This window comes from Seriola lalandi, unplaced genomic scaffold (genome assembly GCF_002814215.2).
Source record: "Seriola lalandi dorsalis isolate HSWRI2012SDOR001 ecotype SW California unplaced genomic scaffold, Sedor1 jcf7180002054689, whole genome shotgun sequence".
Classification (NCBI taxonomy): domain Eukaryota; kingdom Metazoa; phylum Chordata; class Actinopteri; order Carangiformes; family Carangidae; genus Seriola; species Seriola lalandi.
The window spans coordinates 2,645,462-2,668,537 of NW_019525242.1; the positions used below are offsets into that span (position 1 = coordinate 2,645,462).

Sequence of the window (23,076 nt, forward strand, 5' to 3'; positions counted from 1 at the left end):
TATGATAAGTGTGTGAATATGTGATACTTGAATCAAGCCCTCCTCCTGGGAGGTTATGTTTGAGTCATGAACCCTTTTTGTATTTTGACCTCTAAGGAAGAAGTTTGGACTTAGCTCCTACATACTGTGTTTCTAAGCTGCTGCTTGCATGAAGACAGTCTGGTATAGTGTATACCTATAATTAAGTTTAAACCGTCTTTTAGCCGTGGTGAGTCATTTTTTTTTTGGGGGGGGGGGGTAATGTACACCAGAGAGGCATGCAGCCATGGATCTATGCTGCCGGATGACAGATGAATCATAGACACTGAGGGCCTGGTGGTGCTCTAAAAATAAATGGACAGGTCAGCAGTGCCATGTGTCCCCATGTGAACACGTTGCCTACAGACCAGCTTGGAAAACACAAGATTGTCTAATGCTGGAGCAGGAAATACACACAATAAATTCCATCTTCGTTGTATCGAGAGAATAGATCCCAGTTCAGTGAAGAGTGATTTGCATGTGTAATTTTGAGAGACTAAGTATTACTCATTGTATATTTGTAGCCGGATTAAGACCTGACAATACAATATGCAGTTTAGCTGACTGACTGCAACACTCAATAATGACCATTTAATAATTTAATTAAAGGAGAAACTCTGGTGATGTGTTTTATCCACACAAAGTGTAATTAATTTTCAAGATTCAAGTCACACTCATGAATGGACCTTTCACTTTGGCCTAGCGTGAGGATTAGTGGTTGACTGCAGAACACAAAGGTGAAAGTCAAAGGTGTAGTCATTAATTAGCTGCATGAACTACTGTGAAATTCAAAGGCCAAAACCAACTGAGCTTTTTTAATAATATAGAGGCAGTGAGGACCTAAGTCACTTCTTCTTTGTGGAACCCCGTGGTTAGAAGGTAAATGCAGATGAATAATAGAGGACTGTGCTAAAGTCCTTTCTTGATCCACCTGTTGAAAGTGGGGCCAGCGTCTTTGCTGGGAAGCAGGTGTCCATGCACTTCTGCAAGGGGCCTTCAGCTAAATCTCCAACTTGCATCACAAATGCTCTGTCCAAATCTCGCTTAATAGCTGTTTAAAGGGGACTAATACGTTTTGTGTGTGTCTTGCAGCTGTTTCGTGGCTTGCCAGGGAAACGTTGCTGCTAATGTTACTTGAGAGCCTTAAAGAAGAAAGTTAAATGTTTTACTTCTGTTCTGTCGGACTGGGCTTCAAAAGAAACGAGTCTCCTTGAGAGTGTGACTTGGCTGCACCAGACGCCACAAGGATATTACATGAAGTTTCAAAATCACAAAACAGGGTGATTCATCATTTTGCTCATAATGTAACTCAAGCAATGCAGACCTCTCATTAAGTTTCCATTATGAGGCTGACTTGACTGAGTCTGTAACGCTCTCTTTAACTGCTCTCAGCAACGGTCACTTCTTTCAACTGACTCTTAAAAATAAGAAAAGGCAATTATGTATTGCAATGTAACCATTTATTTCACTCCACTACAAAATTATATAATTATTTGAACTATGATACAGTTTCCACATATACATAATGTACAGTTTAAAGAGAAAGTGAGGATATGATACAAGTAGTGTACAGTGAAAATAATCCTTTCATATAACATATGAACATATTTTCCATGAGTTTTGCTTGTAACATTTTTGAATTCTTTCAACAGGTTAATGTTCTTGTTTATATGTGATGGACTAAATATAATACTGATATGAACATGGAATAAATCAGACTAAATGAAAGTACATTTTGACTGTTGAACCCTTACAGTGAATAGCTCTCAAATGAATAGCATTAATGAAGATATTTCCCACTGAAGAAATCCAGTCTGTCCCTTTTTAAAGATATTTGAGTAAGTTATATTTTTTCCTGTAACCACTAATTCCCACAAACCGTTTAAAATGACAACATTTTCCAGTTAGAATTTTCCTACATTTCAGACCACTGGCTGTTTGTACAACGCACCATTTCTAGCTGTATCTTTTCATCGTTGTCAAAAATGAATACGTTTTTTACGATCCATTTACAAATTGCTTTTTTCCCTTAAATATACCAAGCGATGACATTACTAGTATCACATAGCTAACTCATGTTCTTAGCACAGACGTTGTGTCATCTATTCTATTGATAATCCATTGATTTAATGAGGCAATGGAAGTGGAAACATCAGTCTGGGCAGAAAGAATATTTTGGTGGTCTATGCAGAGAAGAGAGCAGTCACGGCACAGTATGTTTGATCATGACTTCACATCCAAACAAATGTAACTGGTTTTGATAACTGCAATCGCTGATCATTATTGAAAAAAAAAAAGTTGATTACATTCATCAATCCAACTAGGATGTCACAGGAAGTGTTTGTTTTTTTTAAATTATAAACACTGGCAGTCTGGATCCTCTGGGAGGCAATTCTGCAGTAGAACTAACAGAGGTAGCAACTGCATGTGTACAAGTATTAACAACAATGTAAAATGACATTTGTACTGTTACTTAAATATGATAACTGCATTTTCATTCAGGGTGAGATAGGCCACTATGGACGGAAACATTTGTATTTGTGTTTCATTCTTTCATTCACAAAACACTGAGATGTTTCCATTCTCTGAGTTTTGAGGAAAACTAGGACAGTGGCTACTTTCATTCTCTCATCTCTACAACTATCTGTGCTAATGCAATTATCAGCCTTGTATTGCTTCATATTTTCATATTAGCTACATGTATAAAGCAAATTTTTGAAGCCACAAAATAAACTTGTAAAATAATATATATATTTTAAAATTTATAAAGATTTGAAAGTTCACACAAAAATGCCATCTAACCAAACATTATGTCAAACTCCAAAAACTATGTGTTTGGCAAATTCTACAGTACAAATAAAGAGGAGGGACCTCTATGATGGTGGCTATCCTGCATGCTCACTGCACAGAGAATGGATATATGATTTTTTGTTCCTCAAAGTACATTCAATTAGTGTGTCTATGTCATGTTTTATAAGGTAGGTATACAAGAAAAAATCTAACACTACTTTGCTGCCAGAAAGCTTTTCTAAGAAATCCTAAGGTTCCTCCTCTAATCTAATCAAAGTGCCACGGTGCTTCAAAAATGTAAGAGTGACTGAAATAACATGTACGTCGACTGTGAGTATCGGTTTCTATAAGATGGGATAAAGTTGTTGTTGTAAGCAAAGGAAAAGGTTGCTGAAAACGGAACCCTTTGTTAGGGAGAGTAGCTGGAGGGTAGCAGCTTGAAAACAAAGGTTTGGAAGAAAAACAAAAGATCATTATGAAAAGAAAAAGGTTCCTGGACAAATTCAGACCAAGGTACCACAGTCATATAACAACCATATCAGTCCACTAAGCCACACAGGACCCTCCACATAAATTCTAAATTTTTCCAGGCAAGACAAAGATAATGTATTTTAACTTTCCTCCTGTTTTCAACCAATTGAATGTGCAGCAATTATATTTAATTGCTGTTGTGGAGCTAGTCCAATAGCACTACAGCAGATGTAATAATCATTATAGAAAAGAGCAAATGAACCAGAACACAAGCCTGCTTATTACTCCATGCAAACTGCTCCTCCTGTGTACAACAGTAACAGTAACAAGTCTTCGTAACTGGGGAATTTCATGTTAGGTGTACCATACTCTTTAATTACTAGTTACTTAAAAGAACAAGAAAATACATGACAACTGAGTGTGTGGAATAATCAAGCATTAAAACACAACTATCTAGTCTAACTATCATGAGCTGCGCACTGGCTCATTCCAAAGGCACCATTACCGAACAGGGGTGAAGGATGGGGTTAGGTTAGTGTGCAGAGCAGGAAGATCAATTTAATTTATTCATGTATTTATCTGTCAGTCTTAGCAGCTGGTACATCTCCAACTTCACCATCCACTTTATACATTTTATTACCGACTTATGTTAGAATAGAGTCAGACCTCTAAAGCATCGCATGGTGCTTTTATTCACCAACAAATGACAGATGATCCCCCCCTTTTTGTGAAGGACTATGTCTGGGACCATCTCCTGTTCTGACAGGAAAACCTAAAAGTGCAATGTTTGGTTGCATCCCACATTATCTCCAAGGAAAATGGTCTTGCCATTATTCTGAATGGAGATACTGTCTTCAGTGCATTTTTAGAAGTATTTCTCTGTGGACCTTGTTTCTCACTTCAGGTTCTGGAAGAGAAGTTGATTCCTGTCACCATCTTCTGGATCTTCTCTTCATTCTTCAGTATGTTGGACCTCACAGCACAAATCTTGTCCTGCTGGTCCTTGATCAGCTGCTCCAGCTCAGCTAGTTCAACTTTGAGAGGCTCCACTGCCCGGTCTGTCGCTCTGTATGCACACATAAAAACAAAGAGGGAATCATTAACTACTTACATGAATTACCTCAGAATGAGTTGAGACACCGCCCATGGTGACCAGCAAATACAATGATGGAACACTCATATGTTGTTGATAAGATGTTTTTCTCAAGCAGCACCTCAGAGTTTCTCATCACTTTCAGTTTAAGTATGACAACACATCACACAATATGTAAAATGACGTCGTGAAACAAAGAGTTGATATTCCATCCTTCCATCCTTTCACCATAGCAAGATAAGACAATTATTTTGCCTTATTTTGAAGGCAGCACCGAAAGTAGAAGTACTGGAATCAGCAAATGTGATAGAAAGTTAGCACCCCTGAATGAGAGTCTGTATACGAACCAGTGCTGGAAATAAAAAGACTATATTCAATAACACATTAAAGGACGTTGTGTAGGTGCCAACACACCTCTGCTCTTGCAGCAAGGCCTGTGCGTGCTCCTTGTTCTCCCGTCGCCAGGTGTGCAGTTCAGCCTGCATGGCGTCCATGTCCTCCTGGATGTAGTCCATGATCTTACCCAGAGGCAAGGAGCTGCGGCACACCGTCTGGATGGATGAGCGCAGCCGTTCAATCTCCCTCGTCACCATGTCCTGCTCTTTCTTCTGCGCTGCTTCAGAGACCAAGTTCTGGAAGGTGGTATGATGGGCGAGTTGTGAGGGATAAAAACAATAATGCCATCAACTTACAAAGCATACAAACATCAAATATAATTCTGGGAGGGGAACTACTCATTAATTTCATGAGCATGTTGTAGTACATCAAAGTATTATTGGGTAAAGAAAGAAGCTAAAATGTGTTCTTATAATCTGCTTGTTTTATCACTCAGCACTGTATCAAACAGCTGTAAGAATACACACAAAATCACTTGTGTGTCCCTAGAGCAAACATAATAAACCCTCTTTAGGAATTCTACCTTTGCCAGCAACTAAAGCAAGGCTGCATTTAGTGGTTTAAGATTTCAAGGCTAAAAATGTTAGGCAGGAATTCTACCAACCTAGCTGTATATATAAAGATCAAACGTGTGGCTGAATTGTGTCGGCCAAAGTAGGGGGACTGGCTGACGGGCTGGTGAAGGCTTCCAGTGTATGGTGTGTGGTTGAGGAGGGGTTTGCTGTATCCCAATTACACTCAGTCCCTTAATGGGGAAAAGGAGGGGAAGGTATCAGGGAAGGACCTCCCTTGGCAGGGAGCAAACCGAAGGATGTTTGCTCAGCTGGGATTCGCAAGGCCTCTGAGTGTGTATGTGTGTGTGTGTGTGTGTGTGTGTGTGTGTGTGTGTGTGTGTGGGTGTGTGTGTAATGCAAAAGCACTCAGTACTGCAACCCCAAAGCCACACATACAAACACCAAGCAGAGGATCAGGCGAAGCATACAGTGGACACACACAGCCCCCACCCGCACTCCTGGTCTTAAAGTCTTGTTTATTTTAGTAACAGGCTGTGGCAGTGGGGTTATTTTACTACAGTATTGAGTAACAACTACTACACTTATTCATCCTTTCAAGTCTTGGCCCAATTTATGCCATTTGGCTCCACAGATGGGAGCACCTGCCTTCATCAGGCAGCAGAAATCATAATTGCGACAGTGTGTAAACTAAATGACAGCTTCCTCTTCAAAACACACAATCTGTCATACAGCCCGCTCCGGTAGGTGCATATAGCATTTTCCTTATCAAGCCATCTCTTAAAACAAACTAAACGACTCAGTAATTACAATTTTAAAAGACAGCTTGACTAGACCAGACCACACTGCAGAAATGACATCAAACACCATTGTTTGCCATCATTTCTTTTCAGGAAGCAAGTACAAATTTCTGACAACCTCACTCTTTGTTACCCGTCTGTGGTGGCTCACGAGTGTGAGGGTTGAAATGCCTTGGCTCAGCGGTCCCCCCACAAGGTGGGTGGCTTTCCACTGGGTGCCGTGAACCCTGCAGCTAGACAAACACTCTACGGCTCATTCGGCCTGCCTGGCTGCGGTTTGCTCTACATAGCCCAGACAGGACCCATGGCTTCGTTCTATTTGCCGTCCTCTTGCTACCTTAGCCCCCCCCCCCCCCCTGTTGGAAAATAAAAAACTTGGCGTGAAAACATGACCCCTGGTTCGTGTGCACTCTGTCCGGGTGGATATAAATCACTGCTTTATGGAGGATCTCTGTCGGGGTCTACAAGACCTATGTGCTCCTAGTTTTCCTTTTTCTCACCCAGATCACAGAACAATATTTAGACGTGGTGACCACAGAGGAGTAGGAGGTGAGCGAGGAGGAAGGGGGGGGCAGGTTTTCCCATTATCTCAGACATGATGAAAGCTCCAGGCAATGGAGAAGACAGAGGCTCTCGCTGATGCTAGACAAGGCAGGTGGACTAACAGGAGGTAGCTAGGTCTGGTGTTTCATACCTACAGTATCATATCGTAGTCTGAGCTATGTCTATCTTCTGAAAGTACGTAGATAAATATTCTAATCTTGTTTTGATCAGCGTTGAAAGATAAAATGTTGGTTCAGTTGAATCTTATGCTTTAACTAAAAACTCAGTGCTTGGCTCTCCTTCAAAGGAAGGACAACAGAATGAAATACTCATGGGCTATAACACTGCAAGGTACACTACAATGTGAAATTCACCCTGTCATCACATGCCTAATTAGCTTAATTAGGAAATACGTGCAAAAATGTGCTTTATGGACTGCTTATAGGGATTTTCTGTGGCAAGAGAAAAACATTCTTCAAAGTATCCTCTGACATGAAAAATAGCTTGCAAGCATGGGACCTGTCAGGGGTGGAGGAACCTCTAGGGTATCATTAACTAGAAAAACAAAAATGTAAACACTAGTTTTACAGCTGATAATGAGAAATCAGCTTCTATTAGAGGGCAGCAAGCCTCACTCAGTACTGTTCATTTATCAGCTTCTGGTTGGAATAAGAGGATGAGAGACAAATGTAATGTAAAAACCTCTCACTGGAGCTTTGCCCATAATCAAGATGAATCAATTTAAGATTTGTTAAAGTTAAAGTTGTGATGGCTAAAATGTCAGTTGCTGATGACCATCAAGGTTTATGAACGCACGTGGATTCCTCTCACATCACCACCAACTCAAATGTGAAAAAACAAGTTTTGTCAAAGTATGTTATAGATCAGCAAAGACCACATATAACAACTGCAGAGCTTCTGGGAACAATTCCCTTAGCTACTGGTGCCCATTTGGACACTGACACACACTCTGATGGTTTTTACAGTGTGTTCCTCTGGCAGATCTGAGAGGTGAGCCAGGGAGTGAAGCTTAGGAGGAGAATTGGCTCTGTACGTTGTTTATGGGCTTCCTAGCCATTTTTCATAGAAAGCCATTTAAAAGTCTAGCTAGATCATAAAAATAGCTTGGAGTCGGTGAGGTGAGGAGAAAAGCTTATAGCCAATGAGGTTACAGGATGTTGTTGCAAGGTCACTGTAGCCCCTTGGGGAGACAACTGAGAACACCATCCTGGGCTATGGGGTGAACTGAAAGGAAACTTCCTAAGGGACCAATGGCTTTAGTAACTAACAATCTAGAGCTATATTTAAATAAGGTGGCTTGCCATTCAAACATTCTCAGGGAGGGAATAGGTAGCTTTAAGGTTTTTGAAGGCCTCTGATCATGATTAAAACATGTTGTCAAGGCTGAGGTTTGTGGCAGCTTCAGGTAGGTACTCCTCAAAAACTTAACCAAATTCCTAACAAGTCAATATGACCTCTACAAAAGTAATATAACTAATGGAATGCCACAGGGTCATTTCCTTGTGTTTCCACAAAAAACGCTGAATGTTTATGAAGACACAGAGGTCTGCAGAGAGGAGTATTTATTTTCTTGACAATTCTGCAGAGGGAATTCTGGCCCTTCTCCTCCGTGCCTCTCACTCAACAGCCATCCATTTGTGCGCCACAGGGTTTATTTATACATTACAAACGTTCATCAAGGCTAATTTGATGGGGGTAAAGAAAAGGGGGAAAAGAGTACACAAAAATTCTTATGAAAACGCAGCTGCTGCAAGGGGCAGATTCTGTCTAAATAAAAGGAGAAGTATCTTGGAATAATATACAATGCTGCCGAGGGGTCACAAGGAAGGTCATCCCCATAAATATACAGCAAAGGCTTTGGTTGCACACATAGTGGCGGTAAATGGCAAAATACAATCATTTGATTGTTGAAGTATTTCCTTTATTTATATCGGTACAGAAACGGAGCGTTTGCATTAACAATATCAAAATTAATTTAGGAATGACAAAACACAGAAACAACATAAAGGCTGCATTTCCAGAAAATGTACTAAAAGAACATGATGTTGAGTATTAACGTAAGGGAATTTGTGACTTATTCAGAAACTGTGTTTTGATAAACATCAGCGTTTTGAAAAATGAATTTCAGCAGCTGAAATTTCAGACCTGTCATACCACATAGAATGAGGAAGCTCAATATTTACATTTTTGTCCCTGCGTGTTTTACCATGATTACAAGAAAAAAAAAACGACTCCATTAAGCTGACCTCTCCACCCTTTCATGTCAGGAAGGAAGTCATTATAGTTCTTTATACAGCTGACGAGGCAAGGCCAGTAATGATGGAGGGGTGGACTGAACTAGTGCTATGTGCAGACATACCTGCTCTAAGCTGCCCCTGCAGACCATACAGGATACCATGAAATGAAGGTTTGAAACCCCTGAAAGCTGAGGAGGCTGCATTAAGAAAATTTGGATAAACTCTACAAGGCTCTGCTCATGTTACACAAAGAGCTCTGCTATTCTGGATGTTTTGCCTGTGTGTGTTTGGCTGGAACTGAATTAACTTTTGACATAAATTCTTCTTAAGAGAATTGTTAAGGTGGGTAGAGATATGTAAAAACTATATATAACACACATATGAAAAAGGTGGATAAATGCCAGGCCTTTAAATTCCTGTTGAGCTATTTCAGTTTACTGGTGGCGCAGCTACAACATCAGGTGTGAGTTATGAGGAATGATGTCTGAGACCGCAGTTAGGGAGGGAATAGATGAGGAGCCTTTGTGCATGAGTGACAGTCCAAAATAGTGCATCTATTGGAGTCAGGGTGGTCAGCTAAGAAGGGATGCAGGGAGAGTATGCTTCAGTGGGGAGGACCACCCAAAGCAGACAGTGTACACCACCTCACACCATAGAGTACAGACAAAACTGTAAGCTTCACACTGATTCACATTCCAAATAACGATGAAAGAGCACCGCTCTCTCTGGCTAATAAATAAGCTGACAGAAGGGAATGAGTAATGGTAGCAATGCGTCACCTTGACAAAGCTGGTCTATCATGTCTAATATGAAGTCTAGCCCAAAGAAGAGATGAGAAGAAAGGTCTTACTAGAACATCTGAGCCTGTGTGCAGTGAAGTTTTTAGTGAAAGCGTCAAAATACAACAAGACTGAAAACCCGAATGACTGAAAAATGTTTATGCAGTGTCTGTTTTCTGCAATAACCTGTACACATGTAAGAAAACAGTGAGATAAGAAAGATTACCCTAAAAGTTCCCAAGATGACTGATATTCTGAAACTGTACACAGCACAGAGAAGTCTGCAACAAAAACAACATCAAGCATACCTAAAGCATTGAGCAACCCCAGAAAACAAGCTAATTTTGCTCCAGACATCTTGATGTGTGTATCAGTTGTGTGTGGTCTGTTAGAGGCCATACTTGCCCTGCCTGGTTATCAGCCCTTCAGCTTCATTGAAGGGGAACATTTTTGTGGTTTCAAGGCAGTGCAATTACACCTTTCCACTTCATTTGTTTATATATTTCTTTTGATAATAACCAGGGTTGCACTGGGCATGGTCAAATTGCTTACCCTGGGAAGCTACATTTCCAGAAACAATGGCTGCTAGAACTGATGGTGAAGTTTAACATGGTCTCTTGTGTCAATGAGCTGGAGAGAACTAGGCTGGTACTGCCCTCTAGTGGAGATGGAAAAGATCTACTACTATAAGAGCACCTACCTGGTCTTTAGATTTGGAGGAAGATGGCGATAATTCATAGTCTTTCTTGGTTTCAAGGATCTTTTTCACAAGGCCACCTAAGGTGAGAGAAACAGCAAGAGGAGAAGTGAAAGATCTACTTCATCAAACCACCAGGTGGGAGAGAGATCAAAAGGCATTATTATGACTTTCAAAATAAGGGCGAACTAGAAGGAAATGTGACTGCGTACCGTGTTTCTCTTCACTGTCTATTTCTTGTGGACGATCCTGTAAAAGAAAAAAAAAATGTTCGATAACTATCCCGGACTTACGTTTATCGATGTCATTTAAACAACTCACTGTTCAAGTCACTCACCACCTCCATCTCAGGAGCATCTGAGGGCGGAGGGACAGCCTCCTCCACGAGAAATTGTTCATCTTCATCCTCCTCATCCTCAGATAGCTTCTTCCCTTCCATGATGACAGGTGCTGAGGGCTTGGCACTTGACAGTCTGGAAGAAAGACAAAGAAAGTAAATATTTAAAGTAATATGGTTTGTACTGTATGACATGTCATCTTGTGGCTAACTGGTTAGACTTGCTCCACTTACTCCATTATTAAACAATTACAAACATTATCTTCATGCAGTGTGCTGATTCAATTTGGTTTAATAATCTAAGAGATCAATCTGTCCCACTGTCAGGAACCGTCCTGGCCACTATAAATGAGACTTATGACATCAGTGAATATGTGTAGTGAACTTACCTCTCAGCTGAGTTCACATCAGTGTAACTCTCCTGTCTCTTGACTCGAGGAGGTGCTGGGCGAGCACTGCCAGGCCGTGCTATTCGTCTGTTGCATTGGGATTAAAGGATTGTACATATTACTGAAAAAAACTGTTAAACTATCAATTTTAAAACTAAATATGTTCACATTTATACAAGTCATTTTTGTTTAGTTTCACAAGCTATGTTATTTCTCTTACAGGACTAATTCTCTGTTAACAGCTCTGTGGGATTTTCCAAATGTCTATTTTGCGACGGCTACGCTGAGTCATTCAGATTTTGGGATAAGAACCATTGCTTGGAACAATAAACTCTCACAGAATTAATAAAACTGCTATAACACAGCTGCCCAACCAATTTTAGCCAATTAGTCAGTTAAATATCAGAACAGTCTCAATTATCCAAATTAAGGCAATTATTCAACTGTGAATTCTACTGGAATTGATCCTGGATTGGTTTGAGAAGCAAAACTACAACAACTTTAAATAAATAAATGCAATAGTATGCAATGCAATAACACTCAAATTAGATTCACTATAATTACTTCATTATTATAATTATACAAATCAACATCGCTCTGACACAGTCTCATCAAAACACTCTGAGCTTCATCAATGTAATATTTATTTCATGACAACTGTGCAGTATTGCATTATATTGAATATCGTTCAGGTATTGGTCATAGTGTGCACATGTTTATATACATGTTTGACAATCGAATTAAGTGAAACCACATTTATTTGTATAGTATTTTATGATGATCATATTGTCAAGTAGAAATTCATTATGCTTGTTCTTCAAGATTACTCCTAACTATATAGATTTGAAAGAGAAGAAAACTATATCATGCACACATACAAAGATTTCCATAAGTTTTGGATCCTGTCACAGAAATTAAATAGGTGCTAAGTTGTTTCTACATTTACGTGGGTCTTCCTTGGTGAAACTACAATGGTGCAATGCTTTAAATGTTGCTGTTGCAAAGAATTGTGGGACATTATCTCCTTTCCTTTGGTAAAGGATGGTCCAATGTATCCTATGCTAAAGGAGATAAAAAAAAAGGAAGCACTGATGCTCCTTTCCTCAGTATTTAGAGAATTCGACCAGTGGTTATCATGGCGCCACTTAGATACCTCCGGGTCATTTCACTCAGTTAGGAACCTTCCTAAGCAAAAAAGCGCAACCCTTGTCTCCTGCTCTTCCTCCATCTGACCACCAGATGTCCTCCCTGTCACTTGTCTCCAATTCTCTATCACGAGGCTTTCCCCACCCACCTACACACCTGTTCCCATTCCCCTCATTAGCTCCCCTGCATATGCACCAGCCCTTTTCCACAGTCATGTTCTTTGTAGACTGCTGTCTAGCCATCCTGCCAGTTTGGGTCCTCCCTACCTCTGCTTTGTAAACCAACTGTAACAAACTCAGCATAGTGTTTGCTAAGTGAGTGAAGGTGTTGACTGTACAGACCTGGAAGTCATGTCAGATGGCACTGAGGAGCCTGCAGCATCTCCATTATCCTGAGGGACAGGTCTCTGGGCTAACTGAGCATCTCCATCTGTGAAAGGATCACAATGTCTTGTAGTTAGATCAGTACAATATAGCAAGGATTAGGGTTATGCATAGCATGGTGGATTGTGAGAGTTAAGTGCACTCCTTTGTAACAAATGTCTACTAATGTTCTTTTCTCCGACTTAAATGCTGCCACTCTAAAAAAAAACAAACATCTCCAGCTACTAACACTGGCATGATTTAGCCATATAAGCTTAGCTTTTGCGTCTTTACACTGACCTCCACCTCACACTAAGGATGAATTTGAGTGCTCTATTGTAAAACTCCCTGCCTCCCTTCCTATGCTTGGAAGAGTAACTTAAAACCCACTGAAAGTTGTATCTTTGCTGACCTTCAATACTTTAATTTCACACCTGGATGCAGTGATGTACAGCTGTACTTGTGGATCATGTGACATCACTGTTGGGGGAGGTTACAGGTTCAACAAAGCAAATTTCTGACCACACCAAAGGAAGCTTTTAACCAGAAAGGGCAATAGAGCAGCTTTTTAGCCTGGTGTTTAGTTGCACTCCAAGATGTGCTGCTTAATTGTCAACAGAATGAATAAGTAAACTCAAAAGACAGGACATTCTCATGTGCTCCTTTTGTGGAATAAACTTCCAGTTGCTGTTCCAGCTCCCTGTTCTGCTGTGTGCCTTAAGTCTGGCCCTGGTCCGCCCTTGTATTCTGTTGTGTGCCTTGCTGTGAACCTGCTGACTCCTCTTGCTTCTGCCAAGTGGGCAAACTTTGTTCTTTTCTCTTGGATTTAGAATGATGTGAAGACTCACTATCGGACCCATACATAGATTTTATACTTTTATACTTTTGGACTTAACACTGAACTTTTCTGGAATTTCTATAAGCCATTATAACTCTCTGTTTATTTCTGCAAATGTCTTTGTGTATTTCCCACATACAGCTCCTATTCTAGAGTTTGGGCTAGGTCAGGAGCCGTTGCAACTACAGGCCAGTTAAGCCCATTGAGACACTGTATCTGATATTGGGTTTTTCAAATAAACTTGACTGACTTGCTCAGAATATCATTGCCCTTAATCACTTGGTCAGTAACTCATTCACTCACTGACTGACTGCCCTCGGTTTCTGGCTCATGGAGTCAGAACCCAAAGTAGCATTCTGACATTTTGGGGAAGATATTTCTTTGCTGCTTTACTCTGAGTCAGATGAGAAGATCAATTAATTTTATGCCTTGTGATTTCAGTACAGAGGAAAGTAACATAGCTGCACTAAGTTAAAAGTCATCACCAAATGTATGGGTTATTTAGCTTATTTATGAGGATGATCAATGGCAGTACTCTCCTTATTTACTGCAGCTTACCATTGCAATCCTAAAAATGCATCTTTGATCAGTGCATGTTTTTAATGTTGACCCCATTTCCACAGAAAAAATTCTTGTGTGAATGTTAAAAACCTTTATATGCTCCTCTGTATGTGGCTGCATAAGAGAGACAGAGGACACTTACCTCCCTCACTGTCAGATTCATCTGTTGAGAGTAAAAACAAGGTATTGTTGGTGTCCTTTCTAGTACATTTACCAAAACTGCAGTGATGTTTACTTAATTTCATGCGACATGCAAAGTGTAGAATATGAAAAACAGATGAATCAAGAGGCTGTGTATTTTTGCAATATTTTTAGGAAAATGTTTTTGTAGAAAACGTTTTCTCACTGTCATTTCTATGACGCTTTTATTGTCTCTGTCAAATGTAGTCCTGCTGAGTCACCTACCTCCCATAAGGGAACTAGTCAGTGATTTTATAACACAAGTGAAGTGCAAACAGAAAGCAGTCAACTGTCAACATTATATGAGACAACTGTATTAACTATGTGAGATGTGTTATACTATAGGTGATTAATATAGTGTGTTAAGGGGAGAGTGGGTTTGGGGGATTACCTTGACCTCCAATTTTGGGTCTCCGCCTCTGCCCTTTGGCAGATGAAGGCCGAGGTAACCTAGCTGGACTGTCTGACTGTGAGAGGAGAGACAAGCAGGAAAAAGACACAATTTTAGGATAATAAGCACCAAAAGGCAACACGTCACTTACTAATGCTTGGGATAGTTTGGAGAAACCTTTTTACATTTGGTTCTCTATTATGCTAACTATGACCATTCATCATTTTCTTTGTTAAGTTTAAGGTACACTGAGTTGCTATTAAGCAGAAATTAACATGCCAAATTATCTTTTAAACCACACATGCAGACATGCAAAATATGAAAATTAAGAGTTGTAAAGAATAACAAGTGAAGTGTGGTTGTTACGGTCAATATAGATTATTATTTACACCCAATATCAGCTAAACATACTGGATCAGATATCAAAAAACATACAACGTATACTTTTACCAGTATATAAATATCTGCATGGAGCAACATTCTAGCATGGTAAACAAGCAGTTTCCTTTTGGAAAAGCAAAATGAAAGAAGGCAAAGTGAGAGACAGAATAGGAATTGGAAGCTTCAACATCAGAAATGTAATAAACTTTTTGCAGAGGCCTCATGCAAAAAAAATATACAGCAATGGAGTTGAATGAGGGTTATATTATTTGTATTTTGTGCCAGAGCAACGAAATATTGTTGGATGGAATAATAAAAACCCTCGCCCACCAAAACATCAACAAAATAAAGCTGAAATGGAGCTGTATATTGTAATATAATTGTGCTAGGTAACCAACTCCTTTCCATATTTGAAACAGGGCAATTTTATGCTTAACTGAACACTCAAGCCTTGCTAAACATTTCATCTTTGAAATGGCTATCTGAACAAGCAAGTTAGTGAACTCAGTTGTTTTACAGCTGACTTATGGAGCTAAAACATTCAGTATGGCCCATGTCATTAGTAAGTCTGACAGCACACTGGTTGACTTTTGATTTAGCATTGCAAAAGTGATCCAGAGTAAACAGCTGCATTGCTTACACACAGGGAATTCCCTTGTGGGAGCAGGAAAGTTGTTGAATGCACACTGCATGTAATTTTACAAAATAAAGCTGGAAGCACGCAAGTTGCACATGAATGACGACAACTTTAAAGACATTCAAAACGGATAAATAAATATTGGATTCTAATTACACTGCCAGATACTCGATACATCATTTTCTGCAATTAAACAGTGTTATTGAGCCATCTCTGCTAGTACAGTAAATTCTTACCTGGTTATCAACTGCATCTGCAGGCTGTACACAGCAAAGAAAACTGCGTTATGTAACGTCACATTTATCATTGACAGTTAATAAGAGCAAATGAGACCTCACATGCCTTATACACTACAGTCCATATTAGCACTAAATCAAGCAGCCAGTAAAGCCATTCTAAGACTAAAATGTCTGCAATATACAGGTCTAATTTTCTACTGATTGTCTCTGCGGGGTTGAATACCTCTTCACTTGGGTTTGGTTCCTTGGAAGAATAAGAGGCACAACATTAGAAAATAAATTTGACTTTATGACCTGTATAAAATGTTAAAAAGTTTAATTTTTCAACTATGTAAACAAATAAAATCAGTGACTAACTCTAAATTTCTTAATTGGCTGATTAAACATACAGGAAACTACACCATACTGTAACTGCAGATGAGAAAATCAAATGAACTCAAAATAAGTGTAATATTAAAAAGTGTGTACTTTTGGCCAAAGGAACTTACAGCTGGCACAGGTTTGGCTGTTTTGCTGGGCTCTTCAGGGCTGGGTTTTTGCTGTGGTTCCTCTGACACTCTGGCCTAAACACAAACATACACATTAAATGTAAATATTGGCATTTTGTTGTCGATATGTATGTGTAAAATGTGTGTGGGCTTAAGAAGTTGTACCTTGCTACTGCCATTCTCTACACTTTTGTTCCTCTCGTCCCCCTCTTTGTGACGCTCTCTTTCTTTCTCCCGCTCTTTGTCTCTCTCTCGTCGTTTTTCCTTGTCTCGTTCCCCTTCTCTGTGGGAATCCCTCTCTCTTGTCTTTTCTCGCTCTTTTTCCCTTTCTCGATCCCTCTCTCTGTCCTTCACTTTGTCCCTGTCTTTAACTCGTCCTTTGTCTCTATCCTTGTCTCGCTCCCGGTCTCGGCTCTTGTCTTTGTCACGGTCTTTGCCGCGGTCCTGTTCACTGCGGTGGTGCTTGTCAGAACGCTCCCTGTCCCGGTGGTGCTCTTTCTCCCCATCCCTACGTCGACTCTCCTGCTCCTTGGGCTGGTCTGGGTCCTTCTGGTCCCTGCTCCCACTGCGCTCTGTAATCTTTTTCTTGTCCTGGAATAGAAAATATCAAAACAAAGGGTGAGGACTTAATGCTAGCCACAGCCACATGCTGAAAAATTCATAATTTAAACATATTTGTTTGTAAACCAACAGTGCAACTTGCAAGGCTTAAGCCTAACACAGAAAATACATTTCACATCATACGTCGGATTGAGCAGTATGTGACTGAGTGGGGCTAAAGACTCTTACCTGACTATCCAGGTGACGTTCACGTCCTTCCCTATTCTCCTTGTCCTGGGACCTGGAGGTACTAGCCTTGGTCTTCATGTCCACCTTTTCTCCTGCAAGTACTCGCTTCACTGCATCTTCACTGGACAGCTAGAGTTTATTTGCAGGAGAGCCATTTAATTTAATACAGCGATAATATTAATGAGTAACATTTACTGTTGTTTCACTGAGTGTTTAACAAGAACGACAGTGTAGCATACATAGGAATGTCTACAAATCATGTCAGAAAGAATCTCCCTTTGTAAAGTGTCATTAAGCAAAACACTAAAACTGGCCCATGGAGGGGGCAAACAAAACTGTTCAAAGGTGCATCACAAAATGACACTGCAGCAATTAGGTAAAAAAGGTTGGTGGACATTTCCTTGTTTCTTACAATAGAGGTGGATAACCCAACCTTCTGGTAATATGTTGCCCATATTTGTTTGGATTATGAATTCAACAGTTGGCCCATTCTTACACATCGCCCCTTTAAAGACTTCTCATGTTTTCATTACTTTTGTTTCATACAAGTTGAAAAACCTGAAATACTGTCTCTATTACAATTGTAACCATATGGCTTCAAAACAGCAAAGTCATGTTGCATAAAATCTGAGAGGAATACATTTAGATTGTTAAGAACTTTCTGCATGACATGATATCAAAATACAGCCATCCCCCAGGCACCAGCTCATCTGGTTACACTCCATCTCCAGGGTGCAATTAAAATATTTCAGAGTTCTCCCTGAGGTGGCTAGACAGTTTTGCCAAGAGTATAATATTTTGATGTGAAAGCTGATAAACACAGAATTTCCTTTTTATGTAGAGCCATATATTTGTGTCTCCAGCATAACAGAGACAACAATGTCAATGAATTTGAGAAATTGGAGAAATGGAATTTGAGTGCTTTAAATTTCACAGTCAGCTTTTCAGTGTGTGTGTGTTTAATCCTCCAAAAAGACAGACCTTGTTGAGGCAGCACTTGGCGATGGCCTGCAGCAGCTCATTGGTTTTCTCAGGCTCATGGCCAGCTACAATGCGTGCTGGCTTTGCTGCCAGGGGCTCGCCACTCACCAGCATCACGACATCTATGGCTTTCTGGAGGAAGACTATCTTAGAGTCCTTATCCTGCAAAGATAAAATATGCTGTGATACCCAGGAGAGTGCACAGGAGAGAAACAAGATACCATCTGCTTGTGAGAGTAAAGGACCTCCAATGGGAGTTATTTTCCAATACAGTTTAGAATGATTTAACCCTTGAGAAATGTATATTCAGAGTTCAACCTAAGTTACTCCTACCATGCAACAATTCTACATACCATGCATAGTTGATGAGTACTCAGTCCAGTTTAGTCCAATCTGTCCTCACATATAATTTCTGACTATGGTGGGCCCACAGTTTGTTTGCACACTCTGACTGCTCTCCCCTCCTGACCAGGCTACTTAAATTAATATGTTATATTTTACTCAGCAAGGTGTGAATCCTTCAAGTAATCTTATACACGTTATAATTGTGACTTAACTCTCAATGTAATCTAGTGTGGTGTAATGGTTAGATTTCTCAAAATGACATCTAACAATTCAAGAGAAAATCTTGAATATTGAAGTGCCAATGAGTAACAGAAAACCTGGCTTTATAACAAGGACTGCTGCAGACAGGGAAGAGAAAACTAATATCCACTACTCCTTTAATCCAATCCTTGAATTAGGTGTGTATTTTGTATACATATTCTGATGGGCAAGCTTTAATATGTATTGTCAACCATGTATTGTACTTTTCATTTCATTAAATTTCATACTGCTGTGAAACTAAAGATAAGTTTTCAACAACATGGACAATGAAGCTCCTACCATTAATACTAAGATTAACATTCTAGTAGACGTGTAATAGAACAGACACTATTCCAGGCAAATGACCCAGGTAAGCAGTGCTTCTAGTCTATCAGCCTGCTGCATCTGAGAAGCCTGCCAACTGTGTAACATAAGGATTTGTAGCTGGTGCAACCACCTGGTCTGTAACATCTGATAATTGCCAAGCCTTTGCAGTGTTCCTTTCATGACATTTCTATTCAGTAACATGCTCTTGCACAGAGGCCTGTAAAGAATTAAGAAAATACAAAATTGACATAAATTATTAGAGGGAATGAGTGGGAGGTAATAAATTAAAATGTTTCAGAAAATTTCAGATAATATATGAAGAGCAGTGCATTATTGTAGATCTCTAAAAAATATGATGTATGTGACTGTAACATTACATTCAAATCGGAATGGAGGTTCTAAAAATCTAATCAACACGTAGGGGCTATTGTATGTTTGTATCGCCGCAGGCTTGATTATTGTGATATTCCTGTCAGGTCTACCCAAAAACAATCTAGCTAAAATTGATTGTCAGTTTTAGTATAGAAAAAAAATCTTTCCTAGTTCATAAAGTACTGCATGATCTTGCACCAAAATACTTTTGGTGAGCACCTTTTAGCTCTTGTACCTCTGAAGCAACGTGCCCAATGATCTGAAAGAAGCTTAAGTAGAGTATGTCTAAATTTAGCCACTTAAATTTGTCTTTCAACATAAACTTACAACCTAACTGACTATTATCTATAAACATTTTTGTAATTGATAATAATATCTAAGAGGACTTGGAAATGTCATCATTATGTACTATTATGGGTTTCCGTTTTATCTTTGAATATTTGAATATAAATAATAAATATTTGAATATTTGTGTCAAGGGCAGTAGTTTCAGTAAGAAAGTTGCTTAAATAATGAAATCACATTTTCACAATTTTTAATTCACCTATAATATCCTGTAAAATACATATGAACAATCACTATGTTTAAGAGATCATTTGATATATCAGATTCACCCAGATTTTGGGTGAATGCCTCTCTCTATTCAATATTTGCCTACACTCATCAATCAACTTGTTGCACCACCAAGATACGACCTATGACAGTGCATAAAGAAACCATCTAAATTGTAAATACAACCATGACAAATTAAATTTGCTTTAAGTTGTAAAGCTTCTAGTTTGAACACATTTTCTCCTCCTAGTCTATCACCTTCCAATTCAGTATTGATTTGGGGTCAGACCTCAAGCAGCAGACTTGAGTTCTGACACCTTGACAGGCCTCACAGTCATGTCCTGCCAGATCCTCTCACTCAGAGAGTGTTACACAGGCAGCGTTTAAGGTTACCTCCACACACAGACACCCTCAGACTGTCCCATACAACACAGAGGTGATCTCCTACACAAGTAAGGCTACTGCTTAAGACATTCATACATATTTTGTACACAAGAAAGCATATCAACAGAGAGAAATAAATAGGAGAACAAGACTATAATAACTAAAGAATAGGGATATCTGTTTGTGTAGCAGGCGGCCAGGAGGTAGACAAACAAATAGCCAAAAAACAGTTTGACCAGGTGGACTGTGTGTAGTCAACTTACCTTAACATTATCTGACTTCATTTCATTCTCTCCATACAGGCCTTTCATAAAACCAGTGGTCCTTATGACCTGAAAGTGGTGAGAAATAAAAGTTCCATGCTTAATCATTAGATAATTTGCAATATTAACCATACAGGTCTGCAGTATATACTTCTACATCAACAGTGAAAATTCAGTTGTTGGACAATTCGATCATGAAGTCAAACACATTGCTAATCAAAAGAAAGGAGTCACACGTTTCAACACGCTTCCCTTTATCAAATATACATGAAGCTAAGGTGAAATATGAGACTGCCCAACAGGGGGAGAGTGAGAATGAGATCTCACTTCTGTTTAGAAAAGTGAAACAGATTTTACTCTGCTTGACATCTAAAATCAAAGGATTTGTTGTGTGTAAAAAGAAAGAAAATGTAGTTGAGAAAAAGCAGTGTTGTGTGTGATGCAGTGGTTCCTATGCTATTTTATGTAGCACTTAATGGTAACATTAATATTTACCTATGTTACTTGGCCTACTACTAATATTTTTCTACCAGTGTTTGTGCTGGTAAAGTGTCCCTTGTAGGATATCATTATCAACATCAATAGATACCAGTTTATATCAGAAGCAGTCACTAGTTGGTTTCCAAATCTGACCAGATGAGGATATGTTGGTATCAAAAAAGTTTTTGTTTTAACCTTATTTGTGAACCTGAAGCTTTCCAATGCCCACTTGGTATATCCTGACAACACTCTCAATCTGAATAACAAACCATCTGACCCATTCAGTCCCACAGTTTAAACTGATCCCAACATCCTAGGAATCAGTAATTTTTGTAGTAAGATTCTCAGTCCTTCCCAAAAGCTTCACGTGTATCTGTAACTTAACCATATACGTGTATATACCTTAACTTATTTTGCAAGCAGCTTTGAACAACAGCTAGAATCCAGAACGTTAAAAATATTTTCTTTATCCACAGTGATTAAGTTAATCAAAGCATAACGTAGTTAAACCTTAGTTTCCTCTCTTATCCAGCAGCCCAACTGCGATAAGCTGCTGAACATCCGTGATCTCAACGTGACGGCTTCAAAGAAGCAGACAAATTTAGCCAACTTAGCTCCCACAATCGATTCATCACGGTTAGCTAACCACAATGGACAAAAAATGGTTTGTTTATTCCTGTGCGGGCTCAAGTCGTGCCTAGCAACTAGACGACGCCGTTGACATGGCTAGCTAACCAGTTATCACACGGTATTAACTTAACCGACAACCTGACATCGTATTACTGGTGAATGTTAGCAATTCTTCTTTTGGTTGATGATTGACCTTGGTGGTTTAACTGCTTGGTCAGCTTTATTCGTGCTACAACAGACAATTTGATAGCTTGAGAAAAGCTCTGAAGGCGTAACGTTCCCTTGAAGTTAATGTTACTAAACTCTCTTGGTTAGCTTAGTTCATGCTAACGCTGGTGCACTAGCTAGCTAACTGTTTGGCTTATGTGCGTTTTAAATGACACACGTCCTGTTGGAGTTAGCCTTTTTATTATGCTCATAGGCAAAATAGACTCTGATGTTATTTAAACATACGTCAGCTTGCTAACCTAATGTAACATTAGCAGATAAGTCTCACCTCACTGAAGATGTCGTGGAGGTATCGAAACGGGGGCTTGCTTAGCAATTTCTCCGTGAGAGGCGGTTTCTTAATCACTTTGCCCAGTGTGTCCTGGGTCTTTCTTACCAATGCTGCATTCATCACAGCAATTGAACGCAAAGCCAAGTAATTTAAGCACAGAAGAAACGGCAAAAACTAGTCCGGAGTGAGAAAACTTGGTTGGCTCTGTCGCCTGGTTGCTATGTCAATATTCTGCAATCCCACAGTGCATCATTATTAAGAACTGCGCCTGCGCTGAGGGTTTACGGTTGCTAAGCGCTGTCTGTGTCCATAGCAACAGCTAACAATCTTTACTGATCTTCAACAAAGCTGTTGTAGAGCAAAGATAGATAGATAGATAGATAGATAGATAGATAGATAGATAGATAGATAGATAGATAGATAGATAGATAGATAGATAGATAGATAGATAGATAGATAGATAGATAGATGTGTCATGACAAATATTGTGTTCATATTATTGTGATGTGGCTCTCTCTCAGGCAGTTTCTGGCACATCTGTGTGCAAAGTGCATAGCTAAAAGGAAGCAGCTAAATGGCTAAAAATGAATGCCATATAAAAAACTGAAATATGATGAGTATGAAAAAGTATTTCTGGATATCTGAGTGGTGTTTATAAACCTGTGTTGTCAGATGGAGTGCAGTTCAATTCAAATTTTGCAGCACTTGACAGTTAACCCAAAGAACTTTCTGAAACAGATGGTCTTGCCTATACAGAGCTCTGATCTCAACATCATGAAGTCAATCTGGGATTACACAAAAGGAGACAGAAGACAGTGAGAGAGCCTGAATCCACAGAAAAAACAATGGCAAATTCTCCAAGATGCTTGGAACAACCTACCTGCGTCAACTGAAAAAGAACTGGTGCT

At 39.5% G+C, this 23,076-nt stretch overlaps 1 protein-coding gene across 1 annotated transcript; it reads right to left on the minus strand.

Moving 5' to 3' along the window:
- Positions 1 to 1,456: 1,456 nt before the first annotated feature.
- ift54 (intraflagellar transport 54) lies at positions 1,457 to 22,417 on the minus strand. The gene is made up of 16 exons (XM_023423175.2): positions 22,166 to 22,417; positions 20,560 to 20,628; positions 18,077 to 18,238; positions 17,096 to 17,224; positions 16,472 to 16,897; positions 16,307 to 16,381; positions 15,816 to 15,839; positions 14,562 to 14,637; positions 14,133 to 14,153; positions 12,571 to 12,658; positions 11,084 to 11,170; positions 10,695 to 10,830; positions 10,570 to 10,606; positions 10,361 to 10,437; positions 4,787 to 5,004; positions 1,457 to 4,345 (listed from the first exon to the last, which is right to left on the minus strand). The coding sequence occupies exons 1-16, from the start codon at positions 22,286 to 22,288 to the stop codon at positions 4,180 to 4,182; spliced, it is 1,914 nt and encodes a 637-aa protein (XP_023278943.1). The 5' UTR covers positions 22,289 to 22,417; the 3' UTR covers positions 1,457 to 4,179.
- Between the last annotated feature and the right edge of the window lie 659 nt (positions 22,418 to 23,076).

What these genes read in the sequence shown, in the direction of transcription:
- ift54 (XM_023423175.2), bottom strand. Translation starts at nt 22,288, where the DNA reads ATGAATGCAGCATTGGTAAGAAAGACCCAGGACACACTGGGCAAAGTG. An exon ending in TGAAGTCAGATAATGTTAAG is followed by an intron (nt 18,239 to 20,559) that starts GTAAGTTGACTA and finishes TTATCTTTGCAG; the next exon opens with GATAAGGACTCTAAGATAGT. An exon ending in CCTCCAAATCTAAAGACCAG is followed by an intron (nt 5,005 to 10,360) that starts GTAGGTGCTCTT and finishes ACCACCTTCCAG; the next exon opens with AACTTGGTCTCTGAAGCAGC.